This window comes from Carassius gibelio, chromosome B20, assembly GCF_023724105.1.
Source record: "Carassius gibelio isolate Cgi1373 ecotype wild population from Czech Republic chromosome B20, carGib1.2-hapl.c, whole genome shotgun sequence".
Classification (NCBI taxonomy): domain Eukaryota; kingdom Metazoa; phylum Chordata; class Actinopteri; order Cypriniformes; family Cyprinidae; genus Carassius; species Carassius gibelio.
This window is the reverse complement of record NC_068415.1, coordinates 28,658,449-28,674,247: the sequence shown is the minus strand read 5'-3', so window position 1 is coordinate 28,674,247 and position 15,799 is coordinate 28,658,449. Positions and strand designations below refer to the sequence as shown.

General features: G+C 36.6%; 1 protein-coding gene across 3 annotated transcripts in view; it reads right to left on the bottom strand.

Annotated features, from left to right (window-relative positions):
- LOC127983650 (centrosomal protein of 128 kDa) overlaps nt 1-15,799 on the bottom strand; it is a 122,912-nt gene that overhangs the window by 59,201 nt on the left and 47,912 nt on the right. For all 3 annotated transcript variants that reach the window (XM_052585859.1, XM_052585860.1, XM_052585861.1), the window contains 7 exons: nt 15,168-15,242; nt 12,779-12,914; nt 12,559-12,698; nt 8,723-8,989; nt 5,309-5,917; nt 4,549-4,713; nt 3,014-3,190 (listed from right to left, as the gene is read on the bottom strand). In XM_052585859.1, the coding sequence (XP_052441819.1) occupies nt 3,014-3,190; nt 4,549-4,713; nt 5,309-5,917; nt 8,723-8,989; nt 12,559-12,698; nt 12,779-12,914; nt 15,168-15,242 (1,569 nt within the window). The remainder of the gene's footprint in view (nt 1-3,013; nt 3,191-4,548; nt 4,714-5,308; nt 5,918-8,722; nt 8,990-12,558; nt 12,699-12,778; nt 12,915-15,167; nt 15,243-15,799) is intronic.

Here is a 15,799-nt window from a genome sequence, read left to right as displayed (position 1 = left end):
AGTGATGGCTTGCGAGCAGTGAGCCTTGAGTCTTCACTAAACTTTGTCAGTTGTATTGGTTTAATGGTTTGGACGTTCAAGCGATTAGACGATAGGAGGTGTATTATTATATCGAGCTACCATGTTCGCGTAGCTGCATTGTGGCACGAAATAGCTGTGAAGATCGCATGCACAGAGGAACACAGTTGTCAGTGCTGTCCTGTGATTTATCACTAAAGTATGTTAGAATCTCAAAACTTATTATAGCATATTTTTCTACTTTTGAAAGAACAAGGCTATATACAACCCCCAGCTTCACAATAATATAGAGACAGTATGACTAATTCACACACGCAATCACTCGTACTGGTACTGTTTACCTTTAATCTTTATTGATCTCTTACACCGAGCAATAATATGTAAGAAATGTTACGAACATAGATAAAATAACTGCTGATAGTGAGATAAGATCGCTCTTTCAATAGAAAAAAATATCCCACCTTTAATAGTCGATCTCAACTGTCTGGCTGAGGCCAGTCTAAAAAGACGCTCAGGAAGAGTTGACAGAACGCTGCTGCGTGTCGTCATGAAAGCGTATCATTTTTCACGTGTTATTAAGCCTTGCCATATGCAAATGTAACCATTCAAAAGACTTTAAAGCATTCAAACGGAAGACGAGGAAAAGCTGAACTGAGTAGCTGGTTACTCGCGCGCTGTGCTTGGTGCAGAGAGAGGCGTCTCAAAACACTTGAACACCGAATTTGTCTGTTTATTATATTGGATGCATTCATGGTCTTCTTAAGGTGACCGCGCCTAATAGGGCTTGGGCGCTGCGTTGCGGGGCATGTTGATGAACAAATAAACAGAACGAACATACAAATGAAACACTTTCAAACAGGGCCCACTGGTACAACCTGAACCGGGGCCCCGCAAACCCCAACTATGGCAGTGTTTACAGTACAAACCTTGTAAGTGACTTATGAGGGCAAAAAAACAAAACAGAAACAAAATAAGCCCTATATACAGTACAGCACAATTAGAGGTCGACCGATTTATTGTTTTGCTGATTAATCGGCACCGACAGTTGATTGCTGGAACAATTTGTTATCTGCAAATATCGGCTGATAGTTTTCTGGGTTGCGTCCATTGCTGTAGCGTCTGAGAAGGCACTGTTTTCAGTACACAGTGTGAGACTGGCCTCTAGTGGTTAAAATCACTGACAGCATGTGATGTTTGTTTAGACACGTGATGCTGCATGTTGAATAGTGCGAGAAACTTCAGACAGAAAATCCTGCCGCGCCTCAGAGTACCATTCACATAGTTTTCCATTAAATTACATTATTGTCGTCCTGAATCATTGTTACTGTACATAATGAATTGTCTAATTTAACAATGATTGCAAAATTTTGTAATTTTTAACAAGGTTTTTATTTAATGAAAAATTACTTAGTACGGAAGTTCTAAGCGGCCATGCATTATAATTTTTTTTCCTTTTTGTTTTCTCTTTATAACGACTTATTTTTCTCGTTATCTCGACATAACGAAAGTTTGTTTTCTCGTTATAACGACATGACAGTTTTACTGTTGCTATAGTAACGAACTCAACTTTGACAGGCATCTGATGGACAACCATGCAGACGCTCTTACTGTAGCCTATATTCCAGCAAATTTACCCTGCCTAGGCAGAGCCATATAGAGAGAGTTATATATGGCTCTGCGCCTAGGTAATAATGTCTACAATACTGTATATAAATAAAGGCTGATCAATCACTGTTGATTTTTCCAGAGACAGTACAATGAAAGTTTTTTTTTTTTTTTTGTAATTAACATGTTTAAATGGCAACACCGCGAAATTAGAGCTGCTTGGATTAAACTCACTTTTCATTTTCCCTTTATTTGAAATAAAATTATATATAATTTGTAATTTGTAGTACTCATTATATGATGTGGCAGATATCATGTGTGTTACAAGCTTCTGTTTGAAAAGAGCGTCCATGTGTAGGACTACGTGTAGTGTGTGTGTGTGTGTGTAGAAAAAAACGATTACAACATTATAGAACAAAACTGAATTAAATTAGCCTATGGATTTTACATATAGCAACATCACATTTCTCATCAATATGGTTAACAATAAAGATTAGTAATAAGGAAAAGAAGCACATCAGCCTACATCATTAAATCCCTTCCTACTGTAGATAAACAGAATACAGTGACGTCAACCTTGGTTTTGATAAGCAGTTATTTTATGACACAGAATGCGTTGGTGAAACTCATGCATCTAGCAGGAACTTAATACACAAAATATTCATATTGATTCAAGCATTTAACATTCATGAATTAATTAAATGTCAGTAATGAAGACTGCACAAATTATAGCGATCATGAGGAAGGTCCGCGTACAGTAAAGTGGATAGTGTACAACGCCCCATCAGTTATATTCAGGTCTATAGTGCCACCTGCTGGCGCAGTTTTGTAACTTCTTATGTCAAGAAAACGAACTTCGTTATGTCGAGAAAACGAACTTCGTTATGTAGAGAAAATGAGAAAATGAAGTCGTTATAACGAGAAAACGAACTTCGTTATGTCGATAAAACGAGAAAATTAAGTCGTTATAACGAGAAAACAAGAAGAAAAAATATTATAATGCATGGCCGCTTAGAACTTCCGTAACTTAGAGTAAATATTATTTAAAATATATTTTTTTCCTTCTGGTGCCTGAAATGGAGGAATTTTGGTCAATATTTAGCTAAAATATTGTTATGTTGAAACATTTGTCTTTCTGTGGCTCTAATAATGTCTGTATACTTCATTTATAGAGCTATAATTTAGATCGCTCTTTCCAATTGCTCTGTTTTTTAACCACCTCAATTCGAGTCCTGTATATACATACATATTTACCCCAAGGGAAGGACCTCCACACGTAGAGTTTAAGTGGGAAAGTGGGAAACACTGATTATACAAATATGGATGCAGCTTTTAATATTTTGCAGCATATGTTTGTTGTAGTGTAGGATAGTGTAATGTGTGGGGGTACTTCAAGCTTGACGGCTGAGTCTTTTGACAAGAACTGGCAGGCTGAGTCAATCTGAGTCCCTATGGCATGGAGGATGGAGTCCTGCTCCGTCTGGAGGCCTGTGACCTTCTCGTGCAGCTCCTCCATAGAGTATTCTGCACTCTGCCTCCTCTCCTCCTCCCTCTCTGCTAGCTTCCCCTACAAGGAGACATTAAGACAACATCTGAGACACTGAGATGTGTGTGCATGCACAACATTTCCAACTAGTAAGAGAAACAAACTTACATGTAACCAGATTGATCTACCCTCTTTCATTGTTGTAGGCTAATAATTATACACAAGTGGTTAGAATTGTTTTTACCCTTTGTAAATATTATCAAATATTATCAAGAATATTATCATTGTTAATCAATTTGACCTATTACTATCTATCCCTAATGGTGGAAATGGGAATTTTCTACTGCTCTAATGCTGTTCTTAAAGCCACTTTATATTTTGAGAGGCTCTTTTACAGTATATAATATAATATAATATAATATTTTTCTTATTGTGATGGGTGATTAATTTGGATTTTGGCCTTTGCCTTCCTTCCTATTTCTATTTATGTGTAAGAGGAAGCCATGTCTGGATAATTTCATGTTGATAATCACACTGGAGTGCTCATATATACATTTTAGATATACTTTACTCATAAGAATTTTTAGGGGTACCAGTAATTGCGTCCAACACGTATTTGAGAAAAAACATTTATTTCATAATATCTCCCCCCAAATTTAAATTCTTATTCTCCAATGAAAGGTTAGATATTTGTGATTTTGTCAAATAAAAGATCAAAAGGTATTTGATTGTGTATTGTGTTTCAGTAATAAGTTTGTTTTTGAGGCTTGAATAAAGGATATCCTTTCTATGAAATAATTTTCCATTGAATTTTTCATTGATTTCTTTTTTTTTACTAAGTCACGTTCATTTTGAAGTTCATTGTTCCCATTTCATTGTACGCCACACTTCAGATCTGTACACCGAAATGGGAACTGGAACAATTCTTTCTTCCTCCATTAAGCAGTGAACTATATTAACGCTAACTTTAGTGGCGTGCCTTAATGCTACTATTTCGTCACCGTTTAAGTTCCGAGATAAAGACTGCTATCGAGCGGTCGGGATATAAACAAAACAAAATAACTGCCATGAATCTTGTTTGATTAAAAAAAAGACAAAATTAAATATTGATATTCTGTTTTTGAGAATTGATACAGTATTGCCAACAAAATATTGCGATACTCATGTGTATCGATATTTTCTTACACCCCTACAATTTAGGTACTAGTATTTAAAGAAATTTAAGTAAAGAATGTGGTTTTCAGATCCCAGCATTTCTGTCTAGTTTAGTTCCAGTTCCGTGTCAGGGTTCGGATATTCATGCTCCATGTCTTGCCTTTTGCCTTATGTGTTAAGCACCTGGCTTTTTTTTTTCTTTTTTGGCCAGGTGTTCAGTGTAAACACATGGCTTTTTTTGTTGTTTTTGTTCATATGTACTGTGTGTTCTCCTTAACCTTTACCTTCACATCCAGCTCTTTTTTGAGGGCGTGGTATTTGTGGAGGAGCTTAGCATGATTTTCCTTGCTGGTGCTCAGCTGCTCCGTTAGTTTGTCACATTCTGTCTTCATTTTGTCAAGCTTCAGCTGCAGAGCACTCCTCAGTTCACCATCGCCCACTGCCTCAGACTACACAAGCAAAGAAACATTATCACACTTTTTTCTTCATTTCTTCTTAGAAATAATTATAGATATGGGCATAATCTTGCTCTCTGGTTAAAACCTGTTAATATTACCAAATAGTGGTAATATTGGGCAAACAACACGACAGGTTTAAATATCCAAGCCTAAAGCAAGCTTCAGCCAAAATGCAACTCCTTGCATAAAGCAGAGCATCTAGAAATTGCTCTGTTTAAGCTATAGACAGCACCTGCCTGTTGGGTCTGTTGTTAACCTAGAATGGAGAATGTACATGTGGCAATTTATGTGGAAATAAGAGAAATGTATAAAATAGTTCACCAAAATAAAAGTATATTAATTTGCATGTTATTCCAAACTCGTATGATGACTTTTTTCCATTAAAACATAAAAAAAAATAAAAATAAAAACATTTGTTTGTATTTGTCCTGGGCAGGCAGGCAACAATTAATGTCCTGCACAGAAAAAAATAACAACTTACACATTTGAAAGGACATGAGTAAGGCAGAATCTTATGACAGAATCTTAATTTAGGGTAAACTAATCCTCTAATCATGTATAGACATTCTGTGATTAATATTCAAACCTTAAGGTCTCTGACGAGAGCCTCCAGTTCTTCTCGCTCTCGCTGATATAATCTCAGCATGTCGTGTACATCCCTGTCCTGTTGGGCTTTTCCTTCTTGCTGGGTCATTCGGAGGTGGCTTAGCTCCTTCTGATGCACCTGCCTCTCCAGTTCCAGCTGTCGTCCAAAAGAGGAGCTCTCTTCCTGAGCCATAGCAAGCTGTTTTTCTAGATCCTTCTTGGAGCTTTCCACCTCAGCCAGTCTGGCAGCTAGGTCAGCTCTTGCAGCACTCAGGTTCTTGACTGAGCCCTGCAGATCCAACAGAGATCTCTGCTCCTCCTCTTTACAATGCTCCTGAAGTTCCACACGCTTCTGCAGCCTGATGTTCTCCTCTCTCATACGGACTTGTAAGGAGATCTGCTTCTGTGCCTCCTCTTCCAGGCCTCTTAAGGTTTCCCGAGCCTCTTGGAGCTCTATTTCTAAAGTGACAAGTTGTGAACGAGTCTCAGTAAGATCCACATTACAGCGGCGTACATCCTCTTCACGCTGGGCAAGATGTCCAAGAGCATCAGCCAGCTGTTTGCGTGCACCCTCTAGCTGCTGGCTAAGAATGCCTTCTCTCTCTTTGCTCTGAAGTACAGAACAGATTAAACGCACATAAAAAACAAGATATAATGCCAATAAAATCATGTAAAAATTTTAACTAATACAGATTTACAGATGTGCTTGTCAAATTGTATATGTTTTGACAACTGTTTTAAACCACATTTTAAAATTTCTAATAAGCTGTGTTTGAAAAGCAATGCATTACTTTTACTATTCCTTGCATTTTTGTGTTTATGGTTGGTGTCTAATGTCAGTGTCCAATGCGGTTTGTACCACAGATATGAACAATAGCTAAAATTATTTGGGTTATTGTGTATAGGTGTTCTAGAAATGTTTTTAGAAATTCTATGAAAAAAAAAAAAAACACGGCGGATGAAAAAACAGCTGAAAAACCCAATGACCGTGATGCACATACGTTTTTTAGTCTGAATCTCATGACAGCACCTGGAATTTTTGTTTGGTGTTCACACTGCATATAGTGTGACCCATTATATAGATGATAAACAATAAAATAATAATGGTCTTATTGCAATTTATTTATTGTTTTTTTAACAAAATAAAGTATGATAATAGAATATATAAATGTGGTTATTAAATAAATTATTAAATGCTTTCAATGCCAATATACATTTTATACAGTATTAAGGTTAGTCAATCTAAAATAGTGATTGTGCATTAACAGCTGTCAGCCAACTCAGTCACCAAGGTAATGGTCTTAACTAATTTACACAGCACATTTTTTTTCAGTCAAGCATGCGCACATCTGCATCCCTGCCCATTGACTTAAACCAAAAAAGGTCACAGGGTTCATGAATAAGGGATCTGAATAGACTTCGAGTTGGGCTTTTAATTACTTGATTAATTACTTTTTTTTTTTTTTTTACAATTATATTTAAAAAAAAAATATGAATTAAATGTGTCCTTTTATTATTGGTTGGACAAAATGCTGTACATTTCTTTGTGAAATTGAAATATAACACTATAATAATACACTAATACAGCACTTGCATATTATTGCTCTTGTGATGGATTTGATTGCTTATGTTGTCTTCATTTCTAAGTCACTTTGGATAAAAGCATCTGCTAAATGACTGAATTTAAACAGAATGTAAATGTGAATAAGAAAATTAAACTGAAATTTTAAAACAAGCTCTAAATAAAATAAATAACACAAATGAAATAATATCTTCATATAAACAAAATAAGGCTTTGTCTGTGCTCTTTCCATTTAAAATTAGAGACAACCACTGCATTTTAATCATGATCCAAAGATGATGCATACATGCAACATGAGCAGTTTATAATTTTGATTAAAATTTTGAAGCAAAAACAGAATGGTTTGACCTCAGTTTTGTGAAACTATACAGAAAAATATCTGCATGAAACAGCAGACAAGCTGATTGAGACTCAGATTCACTCTCTGTCAGCAGGTGGCGCTCCAAGCGTTTCCTTGGTTTCTGCTGTAAACGAAACAGCACTGCACTTATGAACTTTAATATGCATTAGAGGCAAGATTAAAATAAAAAAATACCATCTAAACTTTTCTAAAGACAGTAAGTTCCCTTCAGACATGCATTCATACAAACTCCTACCCCTAAATGAACAGCAATTCGTTTAGCATCTCAACCCATTTGAATCGTCGCATATTTGAATCGATTTTCAACCGGCTCACATTTATAGTATAAACTATTTTTGTTTTTTATAGAGATAGAAAAAAAAAAAAAGTTGTGTATAAGTTGCTTTTTTATTTAATTCAGAAATAGGCCCATTGCTGATGCAAAATGTTTACAAACATTATAATAAACACTGTAAATATAGCTAGACTATTTTAGTTCCCCTCAATCCACAAGAAATCCCCTCAATTAACAGTATTTAGAAAAAAAACAAGAATTAAAAATATAAAAACCAAGCCAAAACAAATTCATTTAGTCTAAAATGAAACTGAAACCAACGTTGAGTCTCTCATTCTAATGTTTCCGTGTTTGTAATGTATTTGAATGCCAAATTATTATTTATTATATCCTACTTCACTCGCATTCCAATATCCATGTAAAACTCAATATTTCACATAACATCATGGCGGTACGAACACTTAACAGCACAGATTTTATTATATATTTAAACTGAGCAGTGTGGGTTTTTTTTTTCCATATGTTTGACTGACTTTATTTTATTATGATAATGAACAGGGTCCATTGTCAAAGTAGCAAAGCTTAACTTTATTTGCGAATGCAGCACCAGCACTCAATCACTTGAGTTTTTTTTTCTTCTAAAAGTGAAAGCAACTTCTTCTTTTAGTCATTAAGATAATCAGAATTGTAAATGGTTTGCCTTTATTTGTATACATTCACAATAAAAAAAATCTTTGTGTGTAAAATAAGCCTAAAAAAAATAGGATGCTGCTTCCTGCCATCTGTTTCCTTTCGCAAAGCACATAAATGAAGCAAAACGCTGCATTTTTCATTAATTTTCGTATATATTTTCTGTATAGGCCTATTTATTCGCTACATATAGCCTAGCTTTCATATGTTTTTCTCTGCTCGCAGAAGCGCTGCAGATGCGTGATGTGATATGAATGATATGAATCCTTACACTCTGTTGTTTGTTCCCTTTTTGCACATGTAAAATGAATCCCCAGGAAACAAATGTAAGTATTTTTAACTGGTCATAGACACTTACCCTTTCTAATTTAATCCAATTCTAATTTAAAATAATCTTGTTGGTTAATGGTCAATAATCGGTTAACGAGTGTCAGTTAGGAAAAATAACTATGGAAAGTATGGAAAAAAGCCAATTTTGGATCCCAACACACACGTTGTTAAGTCTTACCCGTTTATCTTTATCAGTGTTGTTTCTGCTGTTATCCTTTAGTTCCTGAAATTCTCGCTCCAGTTTCTTGCACTTAGTCTTCCACTGTCGGACTGCTTCATGAGCTTTAGAGCGCAGCTCCTCTCTCCTTCTTTCACTCTCAATCAGCTGAGCCTCCAGACGGCCACATTCTGACACATTTTCCTCTGAACGAGACTGGATCTCCTTCAGTTGGGCCAACATCTTCAACTGCTGCTGTTCACGTCGCTCCAGATCTGCAGACAGAGCCTAGAGAGATGAAATAATTTATTATTATTATTATAATTAACTAGCTAACTACTATATATATATATATTTCTTGTCGATTTAAACATTAAAGCATCCAAAAACAAGACGCGGAAAAGCTGAACAGAGTAGCTGGTTACTCGCGGCACGCGCTGTGTTCGGAGCGGAGAAAGAGAGAGCCGCGTATCACGGACAGCGACACTGAACAGAGCTCTCTTCTGCAAAGAGAAAGGCGTCTCAAAACACTTGAACACCGAATCTGCTTATTTTTGCTCTTGTGCCGACAAATACATACAAAATATGTCAAAATATGGAAAAAATGCTCGCAAAAACTTTCAGTTACAGGCGTAAGGTTGTTTGCACCTTGTGCAATGTGGAATTAGTTTACCGCCTTTTTTAAGCAGTTTGTGATGCATTTTGGAAACAGGAGATGAGCTTCTTTTCTAATGCACTACCTAGCTTGATAAACCCCTTCTCAAAGACTTACTGTTTGTCAATTTTATTTGGGTAACACACATATTCTGAATGCCTTCGGCAGAATTCGAATGAGCCATCTTAATATAGATTAATCTAGATTAATTTCAAGATCACAGTGAGATTAATCTAGATTAAAAAAATTAATCTATGCCCACCACTAATATATATACACACACACACTAGTGATACGTGGGTCCGATTTTTTCAGACCGGGGACATTACACAAGTTACATTGCTACGTAGACCTGCGTATTGTAACCTTATCAAAGAACCTTATAAAGTATGAAAATATATGCCGTTATTTTACTTACAAATGTCGAGAGCGCATTATTGAAGCGTGAAGGCACATTAATACAATGCATGAATACAAATCTCTCCGCTCGCACACGTATTTCCTTTGCTCTTGCACAAAACCGGACGCACATGCTCAGATATACGCTGCTCTCATCTGAATACACTTAAAACGTGTCTCTCCTCTCACTCAAACTCTGTCCTGTGCATGCTAAAATCTTTCTGTGCTCATGCCCTATAGATAGTAATCTGTAATTTCTTTACAATAGTATTAGAAATGAATCATACATGGATTTTTTATGCAGATATGCATCTTTGGTCTATAAATCCTTATTGACGCTATTCAGTGAGTCTGTTGACGTGACTAAATATGAATGAGTGGTAAATTTATATTCAAAATGTGGCATAATACAGATTTAATATTTTGCACTCCGGACATAAATTACAAAATAACTGTCACTGCAACAATGTTTGATCAAAATATATATATATATATATATATATATATATATATATATATATATATATATATATATATATATATATATATATATATATATACAGTATTGTTCAAAATAATAGCAGTACAATGTGACTAACCAGAATAATCAAGGTTTTTCGTATTTTTTTTATTGCTACGTGGCAAACAAGTTACCAGTAGGTTCAGTAGATTGTCAGAAAACAAATGAGACCCAGCATTCATGATATGCACGCTCTTAAGGCTGTGCAACTGGGCAATTAGTTGAATTAGTTGAAAGGAGTGTGTTCAAAAAAATAGCAGTGTGGCATTCAATCACTGAGGTCATCAATTTTGTGAAGAAACAGGTGTGAATCAGGTGGCCCCTATTTAAGGATGAAGCCAACACTTGTTGAACATGCATTTGAAAGCTGAGGAAAATGGGTCGTTCAAGACATTGTTCAGAAGAACAGCGTACTTTGATTAAAAAGTTGATTAGAGAGGGGAAAACCTATAAAGAGGTGCAAAAAATGATAGGCTGTTCAGCTAAAATGATCTCCAATGCATTAAAATGGAGAGCAAAACCAGAGAGACGTGGAAGAAAACGGAAGACAACCATCAAAATGGATAGAAGAATAACCAGAATGGCAAAGGCTCAGCCAATGATCACCTCCAGGATGATCAAAGACAGTCTGGAGTTACCTGTAAGTACTGTGACAGTTAGAAGATGTCTGTGTGAAGCTAATCTATTTTCAAGAATCCCCCGCAAAGTCCCTCTGTTAAAAAAAAGGCATGTGCAGAAGAGGTTACAATTTGCCAAAGAACACATCAACTGGCCTAAAGAGAAATGGAGGAACATTTTGTCGACTGATGAGAGTAAAATTGTTCTTTTTGGGTCCAAGGGCCACAGGCAGTTTGTGAGACGACCCCCAAACTCTGAATTCAAGCCACAGTACACAGTGAAGACAGTGAAGCATGGAGGTGCAAGCATCATGATATGGGCATGTTTCTCCTACTATGGTGTTGGGCCTATTTATCGCATACCAGGGATCATGGATCAGTTTGCATATGTTAAAATACTTGAAGAGGTCATGTTGCCCTATGCTGAAGAGGACATGCCCTTGAAATGGTTGTTTCAACAAGACAATGACCCAAAACACACTAGTAAACGGGCAAAGTCTTGGTTCCAAACCAACAAAATTAATGTTATGGAGTGGCCAGCCCAATCTCCAGACCTTAATCCAATTGAGAACTTGTGGGGTGATATCAAAAATGCTGTTTCTGAAGCAAAACCAAGAAATGTGAATGAATTGTGGAATGTTGTTAAAGAATCATGGAGTGGAATAACAGCTGAGAGGTGCCACAAGTTGGTTGACTCCATGCCACACAGATGTCAAGCAGTTTTAAAAAACTGTGGTCATACAACTAAATATTAGTTTAGTGATTCACAGGATTGCTAAATCCCAGAAAAAAAAATGTTTGTACAAAATAGTTTTGAGTTTGTACAGTCAAAGGTTATCCTTTGGATAACTTTATAAAAAATCCTTTGCTGAAATTTCAGCAAAGTTCTCCTCGAAGTCCCTCCTGCACCTGAACGAACAACTACAAATCGCAGTTTGAAGAAACAAAAAGATGTGAAAGAGCCCAATTCAGTACTCGCGGTGTTCTGGTGTTCAGGGCTAATGCTGAGAAGGCGTCTCAAAACACTTGAACACCGAATCTGCTTCTTTTTGCTCTTGTGCCGACAAATGCATACAACATATGTCAAAATATAGGTTTGATATAGGTTTGATTGTATATTTAATTTTTACACTGAAGACTATCCAGTGCTATTTTACATTTAATTATTTGGTTTCTGTACCTTGACACCTACAAACTTGAAAAAAACTTAAACATCGTGTAAATAGCACAAATAAATGAACAAACATACTAATTAAACAATTTCAAACAGGGCCCACTGGTACAACCTTCACCAGGGCCCCGCTGACCCCAGCTACGGCAAATCGAATGAGCCATTTTAATCTAGATTAGTCTAGATTAATTTCAAGATCATAGAAAGATTAATCTAGATTTTAAAAATTAATCTATGCCCACCACTAATATATATATATATTATGTGTGCGCGTGTGTGTGTGTATATGTGCAGAGGACTGGAGGCCTGGGGCTGTAACTTTAGTTCCTCTGTAGTGTCTGAATGGAGCGATCTGTGCTCTGCGACACAAACACAGCTCCTGTATGCCTCCTCTCTTACTGCACTTTATTGAAACCATTTTGAAAAATAAAAGCTTACTAGAGATGAAATCGAACCTGTTGAGCACTTGAACAAAACAATATCAAACACACAAACCTCGACCCGGAAAGCGAGCTGAGTTTTATCTCTCTCTTTTTGTTCTATGCTTTTTTTCAGTTCTGCCACTTCACTAGAAACACTGATTCTACCCAACTGCACCCGCAGGTCTTCAATCTCTCGCTCCAGTTCTGTTCTTCCTGGGGGAAACACACATACAAGAAGTTGTTAAACAATATACAATTCACAAAACACTTGAACAAGACTCAACATATGTTACCGCTGTCAAGGCCTGTGACTCCTCCCTCCTGCTGTCTCCTTGCACTTCTCTGCTGAGAAAGGAGTAATGACAACTCTCTTTGCAAATCTAAACGCTCCTTCTCCAACCTCAGAAGCTGTGAACGCATGTCATCCATCTGCAGGCCAACAGCAGAGACCCAAACATTAAAAAATGAAGAATCTGTCCACCATCTCCTCACCACTCATGTTGTCTCAAACCTACATACATTTCTTTAATCAAAGTAAAACAATTTGCGGGTTTGCGGTCCACTTTGCTCTTTCATACAATTATTCCCCATGAGACCATTCATTCCACATCCTAAGATTAATAATGAAGAAGGTCAAACATCAAAAAGGCATAAAAATATCTTTAAAAAAGCACATTAGGGATGCAAAAGCATATTTTATAAACAGTCTATAGGGCTGTCACTTTTTATTTTATATGCGAATATGCATTTTGAACATGATGTGAAATATCCATAATCGAACTATAAATAAAATACCTGTTTTTTAAAATGCCATGTGTAGCACATTTTTTACAGTCTATGATTAGACCGTTTGTTTTTTATTTTATTATTTGCCATCTTATCCAGTAGAGGGCACTCTAGACGTATTGTAGCGTAGGCCCATGACCAAATAAAGTGAATAATAGCTAGTAGCCAGGCACGTCTGTGCACTCCGAACGTGTCTTCTCCACCGCGGGGAACATTGTAAATAAAAAGAGAGCCGCACTTAATCCAGATCAAGTTGATAGACTGGTGTTTTTTGCAAACAATATTAAGAAATAAATAAGGCTAGGCTATATGCCTTACTCCTGCTGCTGTTTAAGTTGTCACGTTATTGTTTGTGCATGTCCTGAATCGTTTTTTTTATTTTTCATTTAGCCTAATGTTGTGGCATATACATATGCCCCGTTTCCACCACAGGAAATTTACCCAGGAACTAGGGACTTTGGCCTGGTACTCGATGCGTATCCACCGCAGGAACCAGGAACTAAATAAAGTTCCGGGTAGAAAAAATACCCGTCAAAAAGTCCCTGCTGAGAAGGTAGTACTTTTTCAAAGTTCCGGAACTTTCGGGGGCGGGACTTGGGCACTAAACATCCTGATTGGTTGCGTTCACGCAGCATTGGCTGAGTTCAACCACCATTTATTTGGATCATTTTCAAAATATTACTGTTATTGTATCATGAAATGTAATTTTAAAAGTATTTCAGGCGAGAATGTAGTTGTTTAAAACTCAAATCTGTGGTTTATTTATAAAGACAGCGCCTATCTAAAATTGTGTTTCGCCGATCTCTGTGACGGTGAGTACCACGCGATCAGCGAGCTCAGTCCTCATGTATCCCCCGAGAGCAGCCTCTCCTCGGCTAGACCTTCTGATATGTGCCGCTGGCTCTCATGTCTCTTTAGTGGTTAAACATAAAATATAATTTGTTTTGGGTAAATCTAACAGGTAATCTTTGGTCTGTATTCAGTTGATCTATATGTTAAAATGAAAATAAAAAAGGCAAATTTATATAATATTTTGTTTCATTGTAATGGCTGTATATATACACATATCCCTGAACTAAGTACATTTCTGCAGCTGTTATTATGTTTAAATGAAAACGAAAGGAGGCAGTGGTATTTGATTATCCTATTTCGTTTTATTGTAAATATACAGAGAGGAAAATTGCAGTAGCCAAGATGAGCTGACTGAAGTTATGAAGTACGCTGCTGTTTGCGGAATTACCAGATTTGCGTCGTCACAGACATCACACTCCAGATTCGAATAAGCAAAATCTGAACTACCGAGGATGCACGTCCAAAATCAGCGTACTTCGTATTGAGAAACACGCACAGACCTACGTCACCAGACTATTTACCTAATCTTCCCGGTACTTTAAACCATGGTGGAAGCGCAGAAAGCAACAGGTCTGGGGGAAAAAAAGTTCCTGGTACAAAAGTTCCGGGTAATTTCGGTGGAAACGCGGCAATAGTGGCACTTCATATAAGTTGATATTCTAAGTTGATAACCTGCAGTTTCAAACATTAAGTAAAAAAATAACCCAGATAGTCCTGTGTATGACTCACTGATAATACATTTGTGATTGAATCTCCATTAGGAGATTGCGCGAGGGGTGGGGGGGTGATTGGGGTTGGTGGATGGGCACGTAGATATTCTAATATATTCGAATACATTGCATGATATTCGATATTCGTTCGAATTTGATTTTTCTCAAAAGTGACAGCCCTAATAGTCTACTTCCAAATCGAAGATGGAAACTTAAGGTTTAGAATAACATGAGGGTGACTCGATGACAATTTAAATTTAACAAATGAAAACATCTCTGCATCAGGCAGTGTTTGTAGCACCATATAAATCAGTGAAAGAAGGAAAAAGATCACCTTCTGAAGAAGGGTGTCTCGTCCAACTTCGGCTTGAACCAGCTGCTCTCTGAGTTTCTCCAACTCCTGATGCATCTGTACAGGAATTCACAGAGGCACAATTCTTGCTTTATAACTATGAGCATAAAGTCTGTTCAGCTGATTTTAATAAGAGAAACAACCAGTTAGGGAGTTGTCTCCCCACACTCAAAATAAATAATAATTATTATGGTTTTGGTCACATCTATGAACTAGATTTGCTAAAATCTTGACCTTTTTTCTCCAGACCTTGCCTTGACGTCACTCTTACTATACGGCGGCTGATAATGTATTAATATATATTACAAGGGTAATATACAAGGGTAGTGTTTTTGTACCACGCACAAGGGAGATGAACGCATGTCCATATATTGTCCATATATATATCTCCCTTGTATGTTTTTCAAACTCACTACCCTTTCGTTATGTTCGGGATGAAAATATCCACTAAATTAAACTGCTGTAAAAATGTATCAGATCAATTTTCGATTAGATTGTTTTTTGTTTGTTTTTTGCATAAATCTATTAAATCAAACTCAGTCCTGATCAAAACTACCAAATGTTATTAAAAAAAAACAAAGATTTTAACTCTTTAATTGCCAAGTTTAATTGTC